Below are 25,140 nucleotides of genomic sequence, written 5' to 3' on the forward strand. Positions count from 1 at the left end.
TTTACTGGCATATTATTTTACAAACCATATAATTCATCTGTTAAAAGTGTACACTTCACTGGTTGTTAGTATATTTAGACAGTTGTTAAACCATCCCAAATCTAATTTTTGAACATTTCTATCATGAATACAACTTAGTGACTGAACAACAACAAAACTTACCTCCCAAAGAAACTTCTTATCCTTTGTAGTACTCTCCATTCTCACCACAGGCATAGACAACTAATCTACCTTCTGTCTCAATGGATTTGCCTTTTAAAAACATTTCACATGAACTGAATCATACAATATCTGGTCTTTGGTGTTTGACCTCTTTCAATTAGCCTAAGGTTTCTGAGGCTTATTCATGTTGAAACATGTATTAGTAAGTCATTTCTTTTTATTGCCAAATAATATCCTATAGGAATAGATATTTATCCATTTATAAGTGACATTTGGATTATTCCCACTTTTTAGTTATTATGAATAATGTTGCTAATAAATTTTTTTGTGGACATATATTCTCATTTCTTTCTATACCTGAGGTTGAATTGGTGGATTTTTTTTTTTTAAATAACATAGTCTAAGTTTAAGGTATACAATGAGATAATTTGATAGGAGTATATATTGCAAAATGATTACCACAGTAGGGTTAATTAACATTTCCATAAACTCATATAATTACCTTCTTGGTATAGCTGCTAGGAGAGCATTTAAGAGTTACTCTCTTAGCAACTCTCTTCAACTATATAATGCAATATTGTTAACTACAGTCACCATATTATATGTTAGATCCCTCACTTAATTTTATTCAACTTAAAATTGGAAACGTAGGGGCTTTCCTGGTGGCTCAGTGGTAAAGAAATCTGCCTGCCAATGCAGGAGACAACGGGTTCAATCCCTGAATCTGGGACGATCCACCAGGCCTTGGAGCAAATAAGCCCCTGCACCACAATTATTGAGCCTGTGCTCTGGAGCCCGGGACTGCAACTGCTGAGCCCATGTACTGCAACTACTGAAGCCCGAGTCCCCTAGAGTCTGTGCTCCGCAACAAGAGAAACCACCACAATGAGAAGCCCACGCACCGCAACTAGAAAGTAGCCCCTGCTCGCTGCAACTAGAGAAATCCCACGCAGTAAAAAAGGAAAAATTTGGAAATATCTACCATTTGACCAACATCTCACCATTTCCCACATCCTCCAGACCCTGGCTTCCCTGGTGGCTCAGAGGTTAAAGCATCTTCCTGCAATGCAGGAGACCAGGGTTCGATCCCTGGGTCGGGAAGATCCTCTGGAGGAGGAAATGGCAACCCACTCCAGTATTCTTGCCTAGAGAATCCCATGGACGGAGGAGCCTGGCAGGCTACAGTCCACGGGGTCACAAAGAGTCAGATAAGACTGAGCGACTTCACTTTCACTTTCCAGACCCTGGCAACCACTCTTCTACTCTGTTTCTATGAGTGCAATTTTTTAAGATTCCACATGTGAGATCATACAGTACACGATCTGTCTTTGACATTTTGGTCAGCATAATGCCCTTAAGGTCCATCCATGTTATTGCAAATGGTATTTCATTTTCATGGCTGAATGATATTTCATGGTGTATCTAAACCTCATCATCTTTATCCATTCCTCCAATGATGGACATTTAGGTTCTACCCAGGTCTTAGCTATTGTGAATAAAGCTCCAGTGAACATGCAGATGCAGATATCTCTTTGAGATAATGATTTCATTTCCTATGGATATATACCCAGTAGTGGGATTGATGGATCCTATGGTAGGTCTATTTCTAATTTTTTGTGGAAACTCCATATTGTTTTCCTTAGTGGCTGTACCAGTGTATCCACACCAACAATGCATGAAGGTTCCCTTTTCACCACATCCTGGGTAACACTTACTACCTTTTTGATACTGCTACTGCTACTGCTAAGTCACTTTAGTCGTGTCTGACTCTGTGTGACCCCATAGACGTCAGCCCACCAGGCCCTCCTGCCCCTGGGATTCTTCAGGCAAGAACACGAGTGGGTTGCCATTTCCTTCTCCAATGCATGAAAGTGAAAAGTGAAAGTGAAGTCGCTCAGTCATGTCTGACTCTTAGCGACCCCATGGACTGCAGCCTACGAGGCTCCTCCGTCCATGGGATTTTCCAGGCAAGAGTACTGGAGTGGGGTGCCATTGCCTCACCCACCTTTTTGATAACAGCCATTCTAATAGGTGTGAAGTGATCATATTGTGGTTTTGATTTGCATTTCCCTGCTGACTAGTGATGCTGAGGATGGTTTCATGTAACTGTTGCCCATTTGTATGTCTTCTTTGGAAAAGTGTCTATTCAGATCCTCTGCCCAGTTTTTAATTCAACTGTTGGTTTTTTGCTATTGAGTTTTACAAGTTCCATATATATTTTGGATATTAACCCGTTTCAGATAAGTGGTCTGCAAATAATTTTCTCCCATTTCTTCGGTTTCTTTTTAGTTTGTTGATTATTTCTTTTGTGTGATGCAGTCCCTCTGGGTTATTTTCATTTTGTTGCCTGTGCTTTTGGTGTCACATCCAAAAATTCACTGCCAAGACCAGGGTCAAGAAACATTTTCCCTCTGTTTTCTTTTAGAAGTTTTATGGTTTTAGGTCTCACATCTGAATTTTTAATTTGCTTCAAGTTAATTTTTGTATGTTTTGTACAATAGGCGTAGAATTTCATTCTTTTACATGTGACTACCCAGTTTCCCCAGCAGCATTTATTCTTGGCTCCCCTGTCAAATATTAGTTGATGGTATATGCATGGTTAATTTTTATTTATGGGTTCTTGATTCTGTTTCACTGGTATATGAATATACATATGTGTCTGTTTCTATGCCAGTATTCCACTTTTTTTTTTTTTTTAATTGGAGGATAACTGCTTTACAATGTTGTGTTGGTTTCTGCTGCACCACATGAATCAGCTCTGTGTGCTTGCTCAGTCACTCAGTTCTATCTAACTCTTTGTGACCCCCTGACTACAGCCCACCAGATTCCTCTTTCCATGGAATTCTCCAGGCAAGAATACTGGGTTTCCATGGAATTCTTCAGGCAAGAATACTGGAGTGGGTTGCCATTTCCTACTCCAGGGGATCTTCCTGACTCAGGGATCAAACCCGTGTCTCCTGCGCTGCCTGTATCAGCAGGTGTATTCTTTACCACTGAGCCACCTTGGAAGCTGGGAGAAGGCAATGGCACCCCACTCCAGTACTCTTGCCTGGATAATCCCATGGACGGAGGAGCCTGGTGGGCTGCAGTCCATGGGGTTGTGAAGAGTCTGACACGCCTGAGTGACTTCACTTTCACTTTTCACTTTCATGCACTGGAGAAAGAAATGGCAACCCACTCCAGTGTTCTTGCCTGGAGAATCCCAGGGATGGGGAAGCCTGGTGGGCTGCCATCTATGGGGTCGCACAGAGTCGGACACGACTGAAGCGACTTAGCAGCTTAGCAGCAGCACTTTGGAAGCTATAAGTATACATATATCCCCTCCCTCTTAAATCTTCCTGCCCCTATCCTAGCCCTCTAGGTCATCTCAGAGCAGTGAGCTGAGCTCCCTGTGCAATACCACTGCTTCCCACGGCTATTTATTGTACACATGGTACTGTGTGGGTATCAGTGCTACTCTCTCAGTTCGTCCCACCCTCTCCTTCCTCCAGTATGTCCACAAGCCTGTGCTCTACGTCTGTGTCTCTACTCCTGCCCTGCATAGGTTCATCAGTATCCACTGTTTTGATTAGTATGACTTTGTAATAAATTTGAAATCAGGAAGTCTGATGTGCATCAGTTTTGTTCCTCTTTCTCAGGTGCTTTGGTGGTTTGGGGTCTTCTGCAGCTCCATATGAATTTTAGCACTACTGCTAAGTCACTTCAGTCGTGTCCTGTCCTATCTCTATGAAAAATTCCATTGGAACTTTGACAGGGATCACACTGAATATATAGAACACTTTGGGTAGTATGGACATTTTTAACAATATTACAGTCCATGAACATAGGCTACCTTTCCATTTATTTGTGTCTTATTCAACTTCTTTCATCTGTCTTGTAGTTTTCAAAGTAGAGATCTTTCACCACCTTGGCTAAATTTATTCCTAAGTATTTTATTGTTTCTGATGCTATTGTGAATGAGATGATGTTCTTTCTTTTTCAAATAGTTAATTTTTAGTATATATGAATACAACTGATTTTCTCTGTCGATTTGTATCCTACAACTTTATGAAATCTGTTTATTAGTTCTAGCAGTACTTTTATTGGAGTTGTTTTAATATCATATATTAATTATACCATATCATATTTAATATCATATATTAATCATATCATATATTAATATCATATCATCTGTAACTTTACTTCTTCCTTTCCAATTTGGCTGCTTTTTATTTCTTTGTCTTGCCTCAGTGCTTTGGCTGAAACTGCCAGTACTGTGTTGAATAAGAGTGGTGACAGTGAGCATCCTTGCTTTCTTCCTGATCTTAGAGGAAAAGCTTTCAATCTTTCATTGCTGAGTGTGATTTTAGTTGTGTCTTATCTATATATACCCCTTATTTTAAGGTATATTCCTTCTATACACAATTTATTGGGAGTTTTTGTCACAGAAGGATATTGAGTTTTGTCAAATGCTTTTTCTTCATCTATTGAGATGATCATATAAGTTTTATTCTTCACTGTACTGATGTGGTGTATAAGATTTATTGAGTTGCATATGTTGAACCATTTTTCCATTCTAGGAATAAGTCCCACTTGATTGTGGTGTATGATCCTTTTACTGTGTTGCTGAATTCTGTTTACTAGTATTTTGTTAAAAAATTTTGCATCTATATTCATCAGAGATATTGTCCTGTAGTTTTCTTTTCTTGTAGAGTCCTTATCTGGTTTTGGTGTTAGGGTAATGATGGCCTCAAAATGAATTTAAGAGAATTCCATCCTCTTCAGTTTTGTGTAAGAGTTTGAGAAGGACTGATGTTAATGTTTCTTTAAATGTTTGGTAGAATTCACCAGTGAAATCATCTGTCCTGGACCTTTCTTTTTGGGGATGTTTTTTATTACAGGTCCAAACCTCTTACATTATTGCTCTCTTAAGATTTTCTAGTACATTATGATTCAGTTTTAAAGTTTTCTAGAAATTTACCTGTTTTTCCTAAGTTATCTGATTTGTTGGTATTTAAAATTTTTCATAGTAGTCTCCTACAAACTTCTATATTTGTATATTATTAGTTGTTTTAGTTTAGACTATATTAGAAATAATTTCCCTATCTCTGCTTTGTATTTTTTTTTAAGGTATTAGAAAAATGAAAAAAAGAAGCAGACTATGGCCACCTACCCTACTCCCTACCCTGGGCCTTCTATGGGTGCTGAGCAGGCTCTACAACCAACACAGGCACACAAAGCATTTAATGAATGAAGTCAACAAAGACTGGTTAGAAGCCACTCTGTGCCTACTCTACTAGTTTTCTGAGAATTAAGGAAGGAAGAGGTGGAGAAAAGATTCTTAAACATACAAAGAAATGTACAACAGCTTTGTTAAGACTCTCAGATGGAGCTGGTCCTACTGCACATTGCATGGTACATAACTGCATGTTTGTTGTGTGACATAAGCCTCTCAGCTTTTTGTTTCTCCCCTATTTAATCATCTCCAACACTGCCGCTGGGTAATCTCAAATCTACAGATATAACTGTTGCTTTTCCTCTAATTAAAAAAAAAAAAACAACTCCTCTTCACAGCAGTAGAATCCTGCTGATAATGAGAATCAGCTGTGGAACATTTTTAAAAATTCAGATTTCCCAACTATACCCCAGAGAACCTGATTCCAGGATTGTAGGGTGTGTCTCAGGAACCTCATTTTTTGATTATGAGGCATGTTTGAGATCTGCTCCTTATATTATAGTTCTTCAAGTGTTTTGCATATTTAGTTCATGCAGATCACACATTTACTTCTGAAATAGGACCACAAGACTAGTTTTGACAAATACTGAGCCACTGAGCAGAAGTGACATGTTTTATACTCACATGTGTAAAGAAACGGCCTCTGTTTAAAGGACTCAATTTTCTACACTTCACATGCCTTTGCCCCTGCCTCGGCAACCAAGGATACTACCTGCTTTAGCTGGCACGTGGTGAGATGGTGGCACCATCTCCAACAACCTGGATCCAGAAACTATGCAGATCAGAGTCCCTCCCCCAACTTCAACCTGAATTGGACATGTAATATGAGTGAGAAATAAATCAAGAAATAAACACTGTTACAGTAAGCCACTGAAGTTTAGGGATTCACTTGGCACCATAGCATAAGCTTAGCCAAACTGGCTGATACAAGGATTTGTAAATGGTTAATTTTCACTGATTTTTATCATACCTTCCAAGTTAATATACAAAACACTACCTGATTTACATTGTCAAGTTCATGTATCTGTTTTTCAGGCCTTTCTTGCCATTTTTATATTCTGACAAGTATTCTCAGATTTCAAGATTATGTACTAATTTACCATTTAAATAATGTATATGAATAAGGACTTTCTTGACATTTTGCAACCAACAGCAAGCAAGCAAACCAAGCACAATGAGTAGAATGGTGAGGTACGTGTGTGCCAAGTCACGTCTGACTCTGTGCAATCCCATGGACTGCAGCCTGCCAGGCTGCTCTGTCCATGGGATTATCTAGGCAAGAATACTGGAGTGGATTGCCATGCTCCCTCCAGGGGCTCTTCCCAACCTAGGGATAGAACCCACGTATCTTATGCCTCCTGCACCGACAAGCCGGTTCTTTACCACTAGCGTCACCTGGGAAGCCCAAATGGTGAGGTAGTCATGCAGAGAACAGCCCATCAATCACCCATCACTCCCCATTTAAAACTTTAGTTTCAGCCCTATCAGCCTAATTCTCTCAATAAATGTTTTCATGATCAGAAAATATTATAAATTTCAACTTGTAAACCATATGTATGATCATGTGTGTGTATGCTTAGTCGCTCAGTTGTGTCCGACTCTTGGCGACTCCATGGACTGCAGCCCTCAGGCTTCTCTGTCCATGGGGATTTTCCAGGCAAGAATATTGGAGTGGGTTGCCATTTCCTTCTCCAGGGGATCTTCCTGACCCAGGGATCGAACCCAGGTCTCCTGCATTGCAGGCGGAGTCTGTCTTGTCTGAACCACCAGGGAAGCCCATGTATGGTCATAACATGCCATTTTTATGTTTATATATTGGTTTTAGGTAAAACTATATTAAAAAAAAGTTTGAAAAGAATTGCTTTTAGAGCTATAAACAGTAAGTCTCAATTCTCTTTCACATGCTGCCCTGAATTTAGCAATAACAACCTTGTCAGACCTGAGAGAAACCTTGGTGTTAATCTAGTTTCGTCTCTTATCTTCATTGATTTGTTAGCTAAGGCCCAGAGAAGTCAAGCGAGTCTATCAAAGTCACATGCTTGGGTAAGAACAGAGCCAGAAAAACCCAGGGCTTTCCTACAGTGAGTGCTGCCACATGAAGTTCTCCTTCTCTGACCTGAGCAATTAATTGTGACTCTCAATTCACTCAAACATTTGTTAAAGAGGCAGGATTGCCCACAAAATGTTTTCCAATGTGAAAACTAGGTCAAACTATTTACTTTTGAGATGCAGCTTTCTTATGTATAAAATAAGGACAAATAATACCTTGTAGCTTTCTTTTGACTAGAAAGGCTATCATACTGTTCAGTTCAGTTCAGTTCAGTCGCTCAGTCGTGTCCGACTCTTTGCAACCCCATGAATCGCAGCACACCAGGCCTCCATGTCCATCACCAACTCCCTGAGTTCACTCAGACTCACATCCATCAAGTCAGTGATGCCATACAGCCATCTCATCCCCTGTCGTCCCCTTCTCCTCCTGCCCCCAATCCCTCTCAGCATCAGAGTCTTTTCCAATGAGTCACAACTACACATGAGGTAGCCAAAGTACTGGAGTTTCAGCTTTAGCATCATTCCTTCCAAAGAAATCCCAGGGCTGATCTCCTTTAGAATGGACTGGTTGGATCCCGATGCAGTCCAAGGGACTCTCAAGAGTCTTCTCCAACACCACAGTTCAAAAGCATCAAATTCTTCAGTGCTCAGCCTTCTTCACAGTCCAACTCTCACATCCATACATGACCACAGGAAAAACCATAGCCTTGACTAGATGGACCTTTGTTGGCAAAGTAATGTCTCTGCTTTTGAATATGCTATCTAGGTTGGACATAACTTTCCTTGCAAGGAGTAAGCGTCTTTTAATTTCATGGCTGCAGTCACCATCTGCAGTGATTTTGGAGCCCAAAAAATAAAGTCTGACACTGTTTCCCCATCTATTTCCCATGAAGTGATGGGACCAGATGCCATGATCTTAGTTTTCTGAATGTTGAGCTTTAAGCCAACTTTTTCATTCTCCTCTTTCACTTTCATCAGGAGGCTTTTTAGTTCCTCTTCACTCTCTGCCATAAGGGTGGTGTCATCTGCATATCTGAGGTTATTGATATTTCTCCCGGCAATCTTGATTCCAGCTTGTGCTTCTTCCAGCTCAGCGTTTCTCATGATGTACTCTGCATATAAGCTAAATAAGCAGGGTGATAATATACAGCCTTGACATACTCCTTTTCCTATTTGGAACCAGTCTGTTGTTCCCTGTCCAGTTCTAACTGTTGCCTCCTGACCTGCATACAGATTTCTCAAGAGGCAGGTCAGATGGTCTGGTATTCCCATCTCTTTCAGAATTTCCCACAGTTTATTGGGATCCACACAGTCAAAGGCTTTAGCATAGTCCATAAAGCAGAAATAGATGTTTTTCTGGAACTCTCTTGCTTTTTCCATGATCCAGCAGATGTTGGCAATTTGATCTCTGGTTCCTCTGCCTTTTCTAAAACCAGCTTGAACATCAGGAAGTTCACAGTTCACATATTGCTGAAGCCTGGCTTGGAGAATTTTGAGCTTTACTAGCATGTGAGATGAGTGCAATTCTGCAGTAGTTTGAGCATTCTTTGGGATTGCCTTTCTTTGGGATTGGAATGAAAACTGACCTTTTCCAGTCCTGTGGCCACTGCTGAGTTGTCCAAATTTGCAGGCAGATTGACTGCAGTGCTTTCACAGCATCATCTTTCAGGATTTGAAATAGCTCAACTGGAATTCCATCACCTCCACTAGCTTTGTTTGTAGTGATGCTTTCTAAGGCCCACTTGACTTCACATTCCAGGATGTCTGGCTCTAGGTGAGTGATCATACCATCGTGATTATCTGGGTCATGAAAATCTTTTTTATACAGTTCTTCTGTGTATTCTTGCCACCTCTTCTTGATATCTTCTGCTTCTGTTAGGTCCATACCATTTCTGTCCTTTATCGAGCCCATCTTTGCATGAAATGTTCCCTTGGTATCTCTAATTTTCTTAAAGAGATGTCTAGTCTTCCCCATTCTGTTGTTTTCCTCTATTTCTTTGCATTGATTGCTGAGGAAGGCTTTCTTATCTCTTCTTGCAATTCTTTGGAACTCTGCATTCAAATGCTTATACCTTTTCTTTTCTCCTTTGCTTTTTGCTTCTCTTCTTTTTACAGCTATTTGTAAGGCCTCCCCAGACAGCCATTTTGCTTTTTTGCATTTCTTTTCCATGGGGATGGTCTTGATCCCTGTCTCCTGTACAATGTCACGAACCTCCGTCCATCAGGCACTCGATCTATCAGATCTAGGCCCTTAAATCTGTTTCTCACTTCCACTGTATAATCATAAGGGATTTGATTTACGTCATACCTGAATGGTCTAGTGGTTTTCCCTACTTTTTTCAATCTAAGTCTGAATTTGGTAATAAGGAGTTCATGATCTGAGCCACAGTCAGCTCCTGGTCTTGTTTTGGTTGACTGTATAGAGCTTCTCCATCTTTGGCTGCAAAGAATATAATCAATCTGATTTTGGTGTTGACCATCTGGTGATGTCCATGTGTAGAGTGTTCTCTTGTGTTGTTGGAAGAGGGTGTTTGCTATGACCAGTGCATTTTCTTGGCAAAACTCTATTAGTCTTTGCCCTACTTCATTCCGTATTCCAAGGCCAAATTTGCCTGTTACTCCAGGTGTTTCTTGACTTCCTACTTTTGCATTCCAGTCCCCTCTAATGAAAAGGACATCTTTTTTGGGTGTTAGTTCTAAAAGGTCTTGGAGGTCTTCATAGAACTGTTCAACTTCAGCTTCTTCAGCGTTACTGGTTGGGGCATAGACTTGGATTACTGTGATATTGAATGGTTTGCCTTGGAAATGAAGAGAGATCATTCTGTCGTTTTTGAGATTGTATCCAAGTACTGCATTTTGGACTCTCTTATTGACCATGATGGCTACTCCATTTCTTCTGAGGGATTCCTGCCCACAGTAGTAGATGTAAGGGTCATCTGAGTTAAATTCGCCTGTTCCAGTCCATTTTAGTTCGGTGATTCCTAGAATGTCGACATTCACTCTTGCCATCTCTTGTTTGACCACTTCCAATTTGCCTTGATTCATGGACCTGACATTCCAGGTTCCTATGCAATATTGCTCTTTACAGCATCGGACCTCACTTCTATCTCCAGTCACATCCACAGCTGGGTATTCTTTTTGCTTTGGCTCCATCCCTTCATTCTTTCTGGAGTTATTTCTCCACGGATCTCCAGTAGCATATTGGGCACCTACTGCCCTGGGGAGTTCCTCTTTCAGTATCCTATCATTTTGCCTTTTCATACTGTTCATGGGGTTCTCAAGGCAAGAATACTGAAGTGGTTTGCCATTGCCTTCTCCAATGGACCACATTCTGTCAGATCTCTCCACCATGACCCACCTGTCTTGGGTTGCCCCACGGGCATGGCTTAGTTTCATTGAGTTAGACAAGGCTGTGGTCCTAGTGTGATGAAATTGACTAGTTTTCTGTGAGTATGGTTTCAGTGTGTCTGCCCTTTGATGCCCTCTTGCAACACCTACTGTCTTACTTGGGTTTCTCTTACCTTGGGCGTGGGGTATCTCTTCATGGCTGCTCCAGCAAAGCGCAGCTGTTGCTCCTTACCTTGTACGAGGGGTATCTCCTCACCTCTGCCCTTCCTGACCTTCAACGTGGGATGGCTCCTCTAGGCCCTCCTGTGCCCGCGCAGCCACCACTCCTTGGATGTGGGGTTGGTCCTCCTGGCCGCTGCCCCTTTCTCGGGCATGGGGTTACTCCTTCCGGCCACCGCCCCTGGCCTTGGTGTGGGATAGCTCCTCCTGGCCGCTGCCCCTGGCCTCGGGCGTGGGGACGTGGCGCTCCTCTAGGCCACCGCCCCTGGCCTCAGAAGTGGGGTAGCTCCTCTCAGCCACCGCCCCTGACCTCGGACTTGGGTAGCTCCTCTCAGCCGTTCCTGCGCGGTCACAGCCTGGCACTCTCGGTCGCTGCCCCTGACCTCGGACGTGGGGTAACTCCTCTTGGCCGCTACCCTTCGGACATGGGGTCCTCCGGGATTCTGCCCCTGACCTCGGACATGGGGGTAGCTCCTCCCGGCCACCACCCCTGGCCTCGGGTGTGGGGTAGCTCCTCTCAGCCACCGCCCCTGACCTCGGACTTGGGTCGCTCCTCTCAGCCGTTCCTGCGCCGTCGCAGCGTCGCAGCCTGGCACTCTCGGTCGCTGCCCCTGACCTCGGACGTGGGGTAACTCCTCTTGGCCGCTGCCCTTTGGGCATGGGGTCCTCCCGGCTTCTGCCCCTGACGTCAGACATGGGGTAGCTCCTCCCGGCCGCCGCCCCTGACGTCGGACGCGGGGTAGCTCCTCTCGGCCACGCTTTAGTGCGCCGGTCGCAGCCGCCCGCGCTTTAGTGCGCCGGTCGCAGCCGCCCGCGCTTTAGTGCGCCGGTCGCAGCCGCCCGCGCTTTAGTGCGCCGGTCGCAGCCGCCCGCGCTTTAGTGCGCCGGTCGCAGCCGCCCGCGCTTTAGTGCGCCGGTCGCAGCCGCCCGCGCTTTAGTGCGCCGGTCGCAGCCGCCCGCGCTTTAGTGCGCCGGTCGCAGCCGCCCGCGCTTTAGTGCGCCGGTCGCAGCCGCCCGCGCTTTAGTGCGCCGGTCGCAGCCGCCCGCGCTTTAGTGCGCCGGTCGCAGCCGCCCGCGCTGTTCAGAACCATACTATTAGACCCACTGTCCCTTGGCTTTAAGTAAACAAATTAAGATTTATTGTCTTCAGAGTTCAGTCTATATACTTCTAGGTCAGGGTTCAGCAAAGTCGTGGCTTGTGGATCAAATCGAGCCTGATACCTGTTTTTATCAATGCAGCTTCATTGGAACACAGCCACACCAGTTCATGTATGCATTGTCCATAACAGCTTTTATGTTACAACAGCAGAGATGACTAGTTGTGACTCAGACCTTATGACCCAAAAGCCCCCAGATGTATTCCCATGCTGTTTTTGGAAAAATTTTGCTCCCCTGTGTTCTAGGTTGCTGAGATCATTTTGAAACTACTCTTGATTATTTCACTTAAGTATCATTCCATTATCTCTTTCCCTGAGCCAACTACAGATTTATCTCTAAGTTGTTCACAAAATATTTGGGCCTTGGGCAGGCACAGGGCACAAACACTTGAGAGTGCCTTCAGTTGACTGTGATTACTACTCACTGGACACACTTATCCAAAGAAGTATGAATACACTACCTGAGGCCATCGCCCAGTTTTCATTTGTCAGCTACATCATGTAACTGTTAAATGCTTTTCTCATTAGAAGATGAGGTCCAGACTCCAAGTGATCACTGTTTTTCCCTTCCCAGTGGGCTTCAAACGAACTTTGTTGTTTCTGTATCCTTCAACTCCACTTTAGCCCCATCTTTTGAAATCTGAATTCTTCATCTAATTATACTTTTCTGGCAGCTCTCCTACTACCCAGATAGAGACTGGTTATCTGTCAACAAATCTGATTATTCTTCCGAGCTTTCTTTTTGATCTTGGTGCCCAAGTGACTGAGTTCTAGTCAATGGAAGGATTGCAAAAGTGATGTGTGCTTCTTCCAGGACTGGCCCACAAGGGCATCCCACTGATGACCCTCCATGGTCCTTTGCTTTCACAGCCTGGAAGCAGATGAACACAAAGACCTTAGAAGACATTTGTTAAAGATGACCATGAGATAGAAGGAAGCCGGGTCCCTGGATCTTCTCTTAGACGGGAGCCACCTACCACTGAGGAACATCAGTTTCAGACTTGAACAAGAAATAAACTTGTATTTAAGCCACTATCTATGTTTCGAGGTTTGCTTGTTATAAAAGAGAGGGTAATTTTACAAGTTTTCTATCATTCTCAGCATATCACTACCACAGGCTCTATGACTGCATATCGAAATATCCTCATAACCAGTTTTCTGGACAAAGAGGTTACAAGTCATGCAAAGTGGATGTAAGGGGTCTTTCACTATGTCCTCACCTACCTTTGCCTAAATTTCCATGTCACAGTTTTTGTTTTGTATTTTCTAGTAGTTCATTCATTAAAAAAAAAAAAAATAATAATGCCCAGAGGTTTGTGAACTGATTCAATCATTCAACAGATGTGGGTGCCCTCACTAGGCACCAAGTAAGTGCTAAACCAGACAGACATACTTCTGCTTCTAGTAATTCCTGATTAGTATTCTTAAAGAACTCAGTAAACACTGGTGAGACACAGTTTCCTCAGCTATCATCACACTGGGATAGCAAAGGTGACCTAGTGTCTAATGAAAACAGTATAAGTTCATGACATTTGACACAGGCCTGACATATGATCGGTGCTCTGTTGGGAAGGAAGAAAACTTTCCTCTACCCTTCTAGGTTCCCCTGTCTAAACTAAGAATTAAATTGATGTGTAGCTCATTCATTCTTTTTTTGTGGGGGCAAGGGCTGCACTGTATGTGGGATCCCAGTTCCCCAAACAGGGATCAAACCCATGCCCCCTGCATTGGGAGCACAGTGTCTTAACCACTGGACTGCCAGGGAAGTCTGGCACATTCATTCTTAACTGAGAAAAGCAAAGCAAAATAGGCGCAGTTGTTCTGTCTATTAATAGTTCAGCAATGTACATCTTCCTCAAGAAGAGAGCCTCACACTTCCTTCTTATTTTCCTTTATTTTAGGACTTCCCTTTTCATAGAATGATGCTAGTTGGCTGGTTCCTTTAGTGTTTCTGCAAACTCACTCTGGGTTTTAGCCTTTCTGACACTCTTCACAGTTTTATGTCACCCTTTTTTCTTGGTTAACATGCCCTTCCTACTCATCTGTTTCAGGGTCAAAGTTGAGAGAACATGGTAAGTCACTGAGTTCTCCCCATTTTGTTTTCTTAATAAGATTAGTTATGACTTTGATATTTTGGAATGCTACCATCTTTCCTCTCTTTAGTGCTAATCTTTGACATTTGATTAAAATGTCTTATTTATTATCTGTCTGGTCAGGGAAGTTCCACATGCCATATGTCGTGGCCAAAAATTTTAAGTCTATTTGCTGTTGCTATTGTTGGGCTTCCCTGGTGGCTCAGATGGTAAAGAATCCACCTGCCAATGCAGGAGACTGGGGCTTGATCCTGGGTCGCGGAGATCCCCTGGAGAAAGAAATGGCAACCCCTCCAAGCAAGAATATATTCTTGCTTGAAGAATTCCATGGACAGAGGAGCCTGATGGGTTTCTGATGAGTCCAGGGGGTCGCAAAGAGTCAGACATGACTGAGAAACTTTCAGTCCCCTAGTGGCATTCAACAAGGACAGGGACTCCCTTCACTGCTTAGAACAAGGCCCAGCACACAGTAGACACGCAAGTATTGTATCTGTTGAATGAATGGATGAGTGAAATCATGTCCATCTTTTCTCTAAATTTGATCCCAACTTACTTTTCTATAACTCAAGACACAGATGTAATTAAGTCTAGCTTACTCCCTCTCTTTATTATTTAGGAGTACCAACTATCCAACTCTATTCTCTCAAATTGCAGTTCTCAGCCTTGGCTACACATTTTAGGACTCCTGTGGATCTTCTGAAATCCCAGTGCTCAGGTCACACTCCAGATCAGTGAAATCCAAATCTCTTAGAGGTGGGATACAGACCTTAGGAGGGACACTGCCTAGGTGACTGCAGTGTGTAGCCAAAATTAAGAATCGCCACTGGGCTCCTGTTGTTTCTGTAATACAGTTTTCTTTCCTGTTAGTGAAAATTAAGTTGAGAAACCAGTAATGATTATGACATCATCTTGTGAGGGATCCTGAGATAATAATAATGAACATTTCTCAATTGCTTACTATGTTGGGCATTGTACTAAGGATTTTTCTTATATTATTTCCTTTGATCTCAAGTCCTTCCTGAGAGGAAAGATAATTAGCCCCACTTTGTAAACAAGGTTACTGGTAACCTCAGGAAGGTAAAAGAAAGTTCTCTCTTTCATGGGCGATTTTGCCTCCCAGTAGTGTTACAAGATAAAATACTGGTTATTGTTTAGTCACTAAGTTGTGACTGACTCTTCTGAAACCCCATGGACTGTAGCCCACCAGGCTCCTCTCTCCATGGGATTTCCCAGGCAAGAATACTGGAGTGGGTTGCCATTCCCTTCTCCAGAGGATCTTCCCAACCCAGGGATCAAACCCATGTCTCCTGCATTGGCAGGTGGATTCTTTACCACTGAGCCACCAATGCTATGCTATGCTAAGTCACTTCAGTCGTGTCTGACTCTGTGTGAGCCCATAGACAGCAGCCACCAGGCTCCCCCGTCCCTGGGATTCTCCAGGCAAGAACACTGGAGTGGGTTGCCATTTCCTTCTCCAATGCATGAAAGTGAAAAGTGAAAGCGAAGTCGCTCAGTCGTGTCCGACTCTTTGCCACCCCATGGACTGCAGCCTACCAGGCTCCTCCATCCATGGGATTTTCCAGGCAAGAGTACTGGAGTGGGGTGCCATTGCCTTCTCCGCTGAGCCACCAAGGAAGCCCTCAAATACAGGATTCCCAGTTAAATTTGAATTTCACATAAAGTACACATGATTTTTAAATAACATTTTATACCAAATTTTGCATGGAACACACTCATACCCAAATGTCATTTGTTGTTCACCAGAAATTCCAGTTTCCCTGGGTGCTCTCTAAATCTGGTGACCCCAGCCCAGGGAACATGTAGCTGTGTTTGGAGATATTTCTGGTTGTCAAGTGGACAGCGTGTTCCTGGCATATAAGTAGGTGGAGGCCAAGTATGCTCCTTAAGATCTTACAATGTTCAGGACAGCTCCCACAAAAAAGAGTCATCCAGCTTTAAATGCCAACAGTGCCAAGGTGGAGAAACCCAGATCTAATAGATGGTGGGAAAGATAATTGCATTATGCCTCTGGCAACTTTTATAGTTTGTCCTCAGACAGCCTTATTTCATCCTCTGCCTAGCTAAAATAATATTTAAGATTTTTTATATTTGCATTAGTATGTTGTGCCTAGGGATAGCATGTTTCTATGGATCCTGATACCTCTTTGGGATCAGGCTATGGCCACTTGCTGAAATATCTTTCTGTGCTTTCTCTTTCAGCCCCACATTTTTACTTACTGTTTCAAAATCTATGTGGTCTCAACTAAGATGCCTACTTGCTGAAGTCCTCTTTGCACCACTCTGACTTAGCTACAGTTAGCACAGAGAAATCTGAGACTGAAAGAAAGATGTGATTAAAAAAACCCCAGACAGCAAAGGGACAAGACAGATGCATGCAAAATAGTTTATTGCTAACAGAATGATGCTTCTGTAGAAAACAAATTTGTATGTTGTGAACACCATTAGCACAAATGGCAAGTATTTGATAACTTCTAAAGAAAAGACTCTGATGCTGAGAAAGATTAAAGCAGGAGGAGAAGGGGACAACAGAGGACAAAATGGTTGGATGGCATCACCAACTCAATGGACATGAGTTTGAGCAAGCTCTGGGAGATGATTAAGGACAGGGAAGTCTGGCATGCTGCAGTCCATGGGGTTGTAAAGAGTAGGACACGACTGAGCTACTGAACAACAACAAAGATGTGCTATCTGCAGGTGTTTTTTCGAAACTTCAGCAAAAGAACACTGAAATGAATTTTCCTCAGTGATTTTATAGAACATGCATTTATGAGCTTGTCATGAAAAAATCTAAGTCGATTTATTTTATAGTATGCATATATTCTAATTTGATTTTAGAATCTTAAAAAGCATTCTGGGTATTCTTTCAAGCACTGTGACCAAACATAGGTTGTATTTGGTACAAAGTTTTAACTATTTCTTAAACATTGAACCCTGTGCCAGAATTTGAATTTCAAAAGATTTATCTTTTTCAGGTGTAATTTTAACACACTCACTTTAGGGTGTTTCTAAAAATTGATTTGCAAGGTAACAGATGTCAACTTTATGCCCCCAAAGGTTAGAGTTTGAGTTACTTCCCAAAGTAAAAATCACTTGCTATTCAGACTTAAAAAAAAAAAAAAAAATATATATATATATATATATATATATATATATATATATATACACACACACTTATTTCTATTATTTCTAAATAGAGGATTACTGTGTTTTAAAATCATCACATTCGCTTTATTTCTCCAAAAAAGAAGAGACCATGAGTTTTGGATAATATAAAGAGTTCTATCCAAAGGTTCTCTTATCTGCATTAGCTAGAGATAATAATAATTATCACAATAGTCTTATACACATATACAGTTAGTTGAAATACACACACACATATATACAATTAAGTATAATTGCTTCTTAATAAATATAAATTCTTTCTGCTGCTCAAAATTTAATATTGAATGTTTATAAGATATGTATTTGGTGTTTCTGGACACACTTTATGTGTCTGTCTCTGAAACTATTAGTTGACTGTCTCTGTTAATTTGACTTTTCTACTCCACTCTCTTCTGGTTCATTTCATAAATATCCTAAACAGATACATCAATTCTTAATAGAAGGCATCAACTGACAGTTTACACACCAGAACTCTTTGATCTCCTTGCCCCCAAATCCTCATCTTATTCTATCAATTCTAAACTACCATGCTAAGATCCCTCAGTTCAGTTCAGTTCAGTCGCTCAGTTGTGTCTGACTCTTTGTGACCCCATGAATTGCAGCACGCCAGGCCTCCCTGTCCATCACCAACTCCCGTTCACTCAAGTTCATGTCCATCGAGTCAGTGATGCCATCCAGCCATCTCATCCTCTGTCGTCCCCTTCTCCTCCTGCCCCCAATCCCTCCCAGCATCAGAGTCTTTTCCAATGAGTCAACTCTTTGCATGAGGTGGCCAAAGTACTGGAGTTTCAGCTTTAGCATCAGTCCTTCCAAAGAACACCCAGGACTGATCTCCTTTAGAATGGACTGGTTGGATCTCCTTGCAGTCCAAGGGACTCTCAAGAGTCTTCTCCAACACCACAGTTCAAAAGCATCAATTCTTTGGTGCTCAGCGTTCTTCACAGTCTAACTCTCACATCCATACATGACCACTGGAAAAACCATTACCCAGTCCTAACCAAGTTGTTACACTGAAAGATCTGCTTTAAATTTGAAAATCTCAAAAATCTCAACTATTACTCCCCTAGTCTTCTCCCCCATCCCAACAGAAGGCACTTCAAAGGCTCTGTTGAGTCTCTCTACCACAATAAACGCAGATTTGTCTTACAAAAAGGTAGTTTTAGGGATATTTCAGGGAGCCAACTTTTGACATTAGATTATGAATTCCTAAAGGGTTTCCCAGGTGATGCTAGTGGTAAAGAACCCGCCTGCCAATGATGTAGATGTAAGATATGTGGATTCAGTCCCTGGGTCAGGAAAATCCCCTGGAGGAGGAAATGGCAACCCATTCCAGTATTCTTGCCTGGAGAATCTCATGGATAGAGGAGCCTGGAGGGCTACAGTCCATAGGATCGCAAAGAGTTGGACATGACTGAAGTGACTTAGCACACACATGAATTCCTAAAAGGTTGCGTCTAATGTCTCACTAATCTTACCTGCAGTATCTGTACAGGGTTTCTCTGGGCAGGTGGTTATCAAAATGTTATCTTCAGAACAGCAGCAGCAGCAGCAGCATCTAGGATCTTGTAAGAAATAAAAATTCTCAGGCTTAAACTCAGCTCCATCAGAGGACTGGTGGAACCCAGAAATCTGTGTTTTAACCACCTCTCCAGAGGATCCTGATGTACTCTCAAGTTGCAGAACTACCATAGATCATAGCAGATTGTCAATACACAAGAATGTGATGAGTGTCAAGGGGAAGTACGGTAATTCCCAGTTAAAGTAGATAAAGTACAATACCGCTTTTTGGAGGAAGTGACAACAGGGACTTGAAGGATTGGTAAAAATAGTAGAATGTAGTTAACTGTGGCTGAATAAAGTAGGGTTTAAGGGTACTGGGCCAGAGAACAGAAAATGGAAAGAGGCTGAAGCTAAATTGTGAACATCTAAGGAATGTGGACCTCTTTGTGATTATAGTTGAGGGTCACTGATAGTCACAATGCACTTAGGGATACCGTATGTTACGGGGAAAATAATTCTGTGCTTCAGTGGAAAGCTATGCAGTGTCTAGAGTACACTCTTCTGGATTATCTAATTTTGATTCTATGGAAGCAGATTTACAACTCTGTAAAGTGTAAAAGCTGATAGCTATGCAAAATTATTCTAGTCTATAAACAAAGACATTCTTGTTTTGCAAGTTCTGTCCAAGAGACTTTGAATTGACTTTCTTCAGCAACAGTGGAAGAGTGTGTCCCCATCTGCACACACATTCCAATAAGCCATGTCTATGTCTATTTGGATTCTCCTTTAAGTTGGCTGTAACATCTTTTTGTAGCATCTTATTGCTTCCTTAAGTAATGAGTTAAGTAAAGTATTTAACACGTTCATTTTTATATCGGTCTTGATGTTACCTTTTTGAGGGGGAAATCATCCTTAAATAGTACTCTCTGCCTGGAGGAGGGCATGGCAACCCACTCCAGTATTCTTGCCTACAAGAATCCCCATGGACAGAAAAGCCTAGTGAGCTACAGTCTATGGGGTTGCAAAGAATCGGACACACAACTGAGTAAGCACAGCAGCACAGTACTCCCTGACCATCTTATTTCTCTGTTTTTTTTTTTTTAATATGATATTCTTTTAAAATAGCAAAAGGATATATAATAGTTATTAATTGTATATTTATTAATTTGGGGGCTATGAAACTTTGCATCATGCTTCCTATAAAACTCATCTCCAGTAATAAAGGTATTTTAGAGCTTTTGAAATATTGTTATATTTTATGATAATAATTTTAACAGTAGGAAAAACTCTTAGGAAAAACAACAAGTTGTTCTAATAATAATCCTCCAGACAAAGATGATAATATTGTGCTATGCTGAGGCAAAACAAACAAGCTAAGGAGTGGAAGAGGTTTGCAGACAAATCTCAATTATTAGAGAAATGCAAATCAAAACTATAATGAGGTATTACCTCACACTCATCAGAATGGCCATCATCAAAAAGTCCACAAATAATAAATGCTGGTGAGGGTGTGAGAATACGGAACCCTCCTACACTGTTCCTGGAAATGTAAATTGGTGCAGCCACTATGGAAAATAGTGTGGAGGTTCCTCAAAAAACTAAAAATAGAGTTGTCATATGATCCAGCAATCCCACTCCTGGGCATATATCCATAAAAGGTGAAAACTCTTAATTGCAAAAATACATGCACCCCAATGTCCATAGCAGCACTATTTACAATAGCCAAGATATAGGAGAAACATAAATACACATCCACTGATGAATGGATAAAGAAGATGTGGTATATACACAGTATATTGTGCATATTTGCAGCAACATGGACGGACCTAGAGATTATGATACTAAGTGAAGTAAGTCTGAAAGAGAAAGACAAGCACCATGTTATCACTTATGCGGAGAATCTAGAATATGACACAAATAGGTTTATTTACAAAATAAAAACAGACTCACAGACATAGAAAACAAACTTATGTGGTAAAGGAAAAGGGAGGGGGTGAATTACGAGCATGGGATTGGCAGATAAAAACTCTTCTATTTAAAACAGATAGACAACAAGGTCCTACTGTTCCCTATCACAGGGAACTATATTCAATATCTTGTAATAAACAATAATGGAAAAGAATATGAAAATGAATATAGCTCTATATAGATATTAATATATATAGAAATATATCTGAATACTTTGCTCCAGACCAGAACTAACACAACACTGTAAGTCAGTGATACTTCAATAAAAAAAGAGAAAAGCTCGTAGTTTAACTAACAGGTTTTTGAGGGCTAATGAGCAATACGGAAAATTTCATAAGAGGCTGTTTTCATGGAAAGAACAGAGAAAGAAAGACTAGGTGACTGGCCATCTACCAGGAAGAATAGGAAGAGGGAGAAAAAAAGATCTTAAGTCAAAATAAAAAATCACAGACATCTAACAAAGCAGCTTTTTATAAACAGGGAGACTCTCGGGGCACAACCTAAATTACAGAAGTGTACGGAGCAGCACCTGAGTGTCAGTCATTCTCTGATTCAAAGTCAGCACCCAGATTTCCTTCACTGTCCCATTATTCATTTATTCCTCCAAATACAGATTCATCAAAGGAAAACCTTAGATCTAAGTTATTCCATCAAATCCAAGCCAATAGACCAAATACAGCGCCACGCTGGGAAAACTACTTGGGGTTCAAATGGGAAGGTTTCTGGAAGCACCTTGCTCACTCATCCTCTGACTCACTCACAAGGCAGCCACTGAACCAGTCAGGCGTCGGTTGTTCATCTGTAAACAGTATAATGTCTGCATCTGGGGATGTTGGCAGAGTTCATTACTTAGTCTTTGAGAACCACTCTTTGGTGTCTACAGGAAGGAGCCAGAAAATATAAAACATATTGCCACAAATACTGCCATTTAATAAGCTGCAAAAGTACTTGGTTTCTCTTTTTAATAGCTCGTGGGATTCTCTTTTATCCCCTTTTCCAGAAACAAACAAAAAAAAAATGATATGCTTTTCAGTGGTTAGATACATGAAGGGTTTATATGATGTTGAAAGGAATGCCTTTCTATATGACAAATACATACCAGCTTAAAGGGTTTGCTATTGATCACGTAACATCAAAGGACCTTAGTCTGCACTTACAAGCATAGACTCTCAACAGAATGAGATCAGTACAGGACTCTATTAAATGCCTGATTTGGATGACTATGCAGCTCAACATTCCATCAATCAACCATTAAACTGAAGAATGCCACAAGAGAGGAAACATGGGGCGAGATCAGAGGCATCACCAACTGCTTTTTCTTGTTTTTAAACACAACGAAGGCATTAAATCTAAGACCAACAGCCCAGAGTATTCACAAAGCATAACATCTACCACAGAATCAATTTTGAGAAAGGGAGCTTGGCAGATTTTTTTTAAGTCTTCTGGTTTTTACCAGGACTATATCTAAAATTGCCCACAGACCAAAAAATATGTGCTAATAACAGCACATATTTAAATCCTTTGGAGAAAATGGTATCTTGTTACATGATTAACCCTTTTTACTATAAGAAACTTCTTTTAGTTATTTTTACAATTTCTAGGACATAAGTTCATTTATTTTGATTTTTTTTATTATTTATTTTATTTTTTAAATTTTATTTCATTATTTAACTTTACAATATTGTATTGGTTTTGCCATTTATCAAAAGGTATACATGTGTTCCCCATCCTGAACCCTCCTCCCTCCTCCCTCCCCATACCATCCCTCTGGGTCATCCCAGTGCACCAGCCCAAGCATCTAGTATCGTGCATCGAACCTGGACTGGCGACTCGTTTCACATATGATATTATACATGTTTCAATGCCATTCTCCCAAATCATCCCACCCTCGCCCTCTCCCACAGAGTCCAAAAGACTGTTCTATACATCAGTGTCTCTTTTGCTGTCTCATATACAGGGTTATTGTTACCATCATTCTAAATTCCATATATATGTGTTAGTATACTGTATTGGTGTTTTTCTTTCTGGCTTACTTCACTCTGTATAATAGGCTCCAGTTTCATCCACCTCATTAGAACTGATTCAAAATGCATTCTTTTTAATGGCTGAGGAATACTCCAGTGTGTATATGTACCACAGCTTTCTTATCCATCCATCTGCTGATGGACATCTAGGTTGCTTCCATGTCCTGGCTATTATAAACAGTTCTGCGATGAACATTGGAGTACACGTGTCTCTTTCAATTCTGGTTTCCTCAGTGTGTATGCCCAGCAGTGGGATTGCTGGATCATAAGGCAGTTCTATTTCCAGTTTTTTAAGGAATTTCCACACTGTTCTCCATAGTGGTTGTACTAGTTTGCATTCCCACCAACAGTGTAAGAGGGTTCCTTTTTCTCCACACCCTCTTCAGCATTTATTGCTTGTAGCTTTTGGATCACAGCCATTCTGACTGGCGTGAAATGGTACCTCATAGTGGTTTTGATTTGCATTATTTTGATATTTTAAAAAAATGTATGAAATATTCTAACACACTAAAAAGTTGACACAGGAGCATAATAACTAATAGGACAGTTTCAAACATTTCCAAGATTTTACCACATTAGTATCGCTTACTGCTACTGTCTTTGCCAAAATGTTTTAAAGCAAATTCCAGCCATATTATTTCACCCCTATATATCTTGGTATTCATGTCTACATTTTACAAGATTTGGGAACTTCCCTTGTGGTCCAGTGGCTAAGACTCCAAGCACCCAACACGGTGGCCTGGGTTCGATCCCTGGCTGGAGAACTAGATCCCATATGCCACAACAAAGATCAAAGATTCCAGGTGCTGCACCTAAGACCTGGTGCCACCTCACAAATAAATACACAAAATATAAAAAAGCAGTAAAATAAGTAATTTGGACATTAATCATTAACCATTAGGTGCCTTTCTGTTGTTCAGTCTCTCAGTCATGTAGGACTCTTTGAGACCTCATGGACTGCAGCACGCCAGGCTCCTCTGCCCATCACCATCTCCTGGAGCTCCCTCAAACTCATGTCCGTCAAGTCGGTGATGCCATCCAACCATCTCGTCTTCTGTTGTCCCCTTCTTCTCCTGCCTTCAATCTTTCCTTAGGGTCTTCTCTAATGTGTCCGCTCTTCACATCAGGTGGCCAAAGTATTGGAGCTTCAGCTTCAGCATCAGTCCTTCCAATGATATTCAGGGTTAATTTCCTTTAGGATTGACTGGTTTGATCTCTTTGCAGTCCAGGGACTCTCAAGAGTCTTCTCCAGCACCACAGTTCAAAAGCACCAATTCTTCAGCGTTCAGCTTTCTTTACGGGCCAATTCTCACATCCATACGTGACTACTGGAAAAACCATAGCTTTGACTATATGGACCTTTGTTGGAACCTTTGATAGGTTTCCTTATCACACCAAATAAAATTAGCATTTAGAAGCCAAGAACTAGTCCGTGCCCAATTTCTCCGATAGGTGAAAAAGTCTTTTTGCACTTGGCTTGTGGAATCACAATCCAAACAAGATCTACCTGTTACAATTATTTCAGTCTCTAGTCATCTAGACCAGTGCTTTGCAAACTCTAACGTGCAAATGAATCACTTAGGGATCTTAAGATTCAGTAAGACCTGAAGCAGGATCTGAGATATCCTCTGTCTAGGTGGTGTCAGTGTTGCTGGACTCCAAATGGAGCGTATTTGAAGCAGTAAGACACAAGCGAAGGCTCTGCTGGTGTTTGTTTTGTGCATGCCAATGGCTTGTTGCAGAAACAGGTCACTGATGCTGGGCTATAGCCCATGGTCTGAATTTCCATGTTTGTCTCCATTTGGTATTATTTATTCCTCTTCTAATATCGTTAGTTTCTGTGAATAATGTTTGCTCTAAACCTCGAATAGATTCAGTCTCACCTATTTCCACATGAATATCTTAAGGAGTATTATTTGATTCAAAGTACTATTCAATCTGTATGAATATCACATGCTTTATGGCAACTGCTGTGTTAAATAGCTGGTTCTAGAGTCAGATTTCTGTGATTCAACTTCACCTCTATCACTTACTATTTATACAACTTTGGAAAAGTTAATTTTTCCCGACTCAGTTTCCTTATCTGTAAAATGAGTATAATAATGCTCTCCTCTTATAGAGTAACCAAAGAATGATGTGGCATTTGTTCGAGAAATGTAATCTATTATTATTGTTATTGATTATGTAATCTTTTTATTCCAAGTTAAAATATTTTAGTTTCT

At 41.3% G+C, this 25,140-nt stretch overlaps 2 protein-coding genes across 6 annotated transcripts in view; one reads left to right on the plus strand and one right to left on the minus strand.

The window, feature by feature from the left end:
* Positions 1-25,140, minus strand: part of OXR1 (oxidation resistance 1) — a 549,175-nt gene that overhangs the window by 103,650 nt on the left and 420,385 nt on the right. For 3 of the 5 annotated variants that reach the window (XM_061439152.1, XM_061439149.1, XM_061439148.1), the window contains exon 4: positions 18,902-18,988. The exons of the other annotated variants lie outside the window; for them this stretch is intronic. In XM_061439152.1, coding sequence (XP_061295136.1) covers positions 18,902-18,988 — 87 coding nt within the window. The remainder of the gene's footprint in view (positions 1-18,901; positions 18,989-25,140) is intronic. 5 annotated transcript variants of the gene reach the window in all.
* On the plus strand, positions 8,705-11,783 carry LOC133260633 (uncharacterized). Its single transcript, XM_061439162.1, has 2 exons — positions 8,705-11,116; positions 11,195-11,783. Exons 1-2 carry the CDS (start codon positions 10,879-10,881, stop codon positions 11,623-11,625), a joined length of 669 nt encoding a protein of 222 aa, XP_061295146.1. The 5' UTR covers positions 8,705-10,878; the 3' UTR covers positions 11,626-11,783.

The sequence above is a fragment of the Bos javanicus genome, chromosome 14, assembly GCF_032452875.1.
Source record: "Bos javanicus breed banteng chromosome 14, ARS-OSU_banteng_1.0, whole genome shotgun sequence".
NCBI classification, from domain to species: Eukaryota; Metazoa; Chordata; class Mammalia; order Artiodactyla; family Bovidae; genus Bos; species Bos javanicus.

What these genes read in the sequence shown, in the direction of transcription:
- LOC133260633 (XM_061439162.1), top strand. Translation starts at nt 10,879, where the DNA reads ATGGTTTCAGTGTGTCTGCCCTTTGATGCCCTCTTGCAACACCTACTG. An exon ending in ACTCCTTGGATGTGGGGTTG is followed by an intron (nt 11,117 to 11,194) that starts GTCCTCCTGGCC and finishes GGTGTGGGATAG; the next exon opens with CTCCTCCTGGCCGCTGCCCC.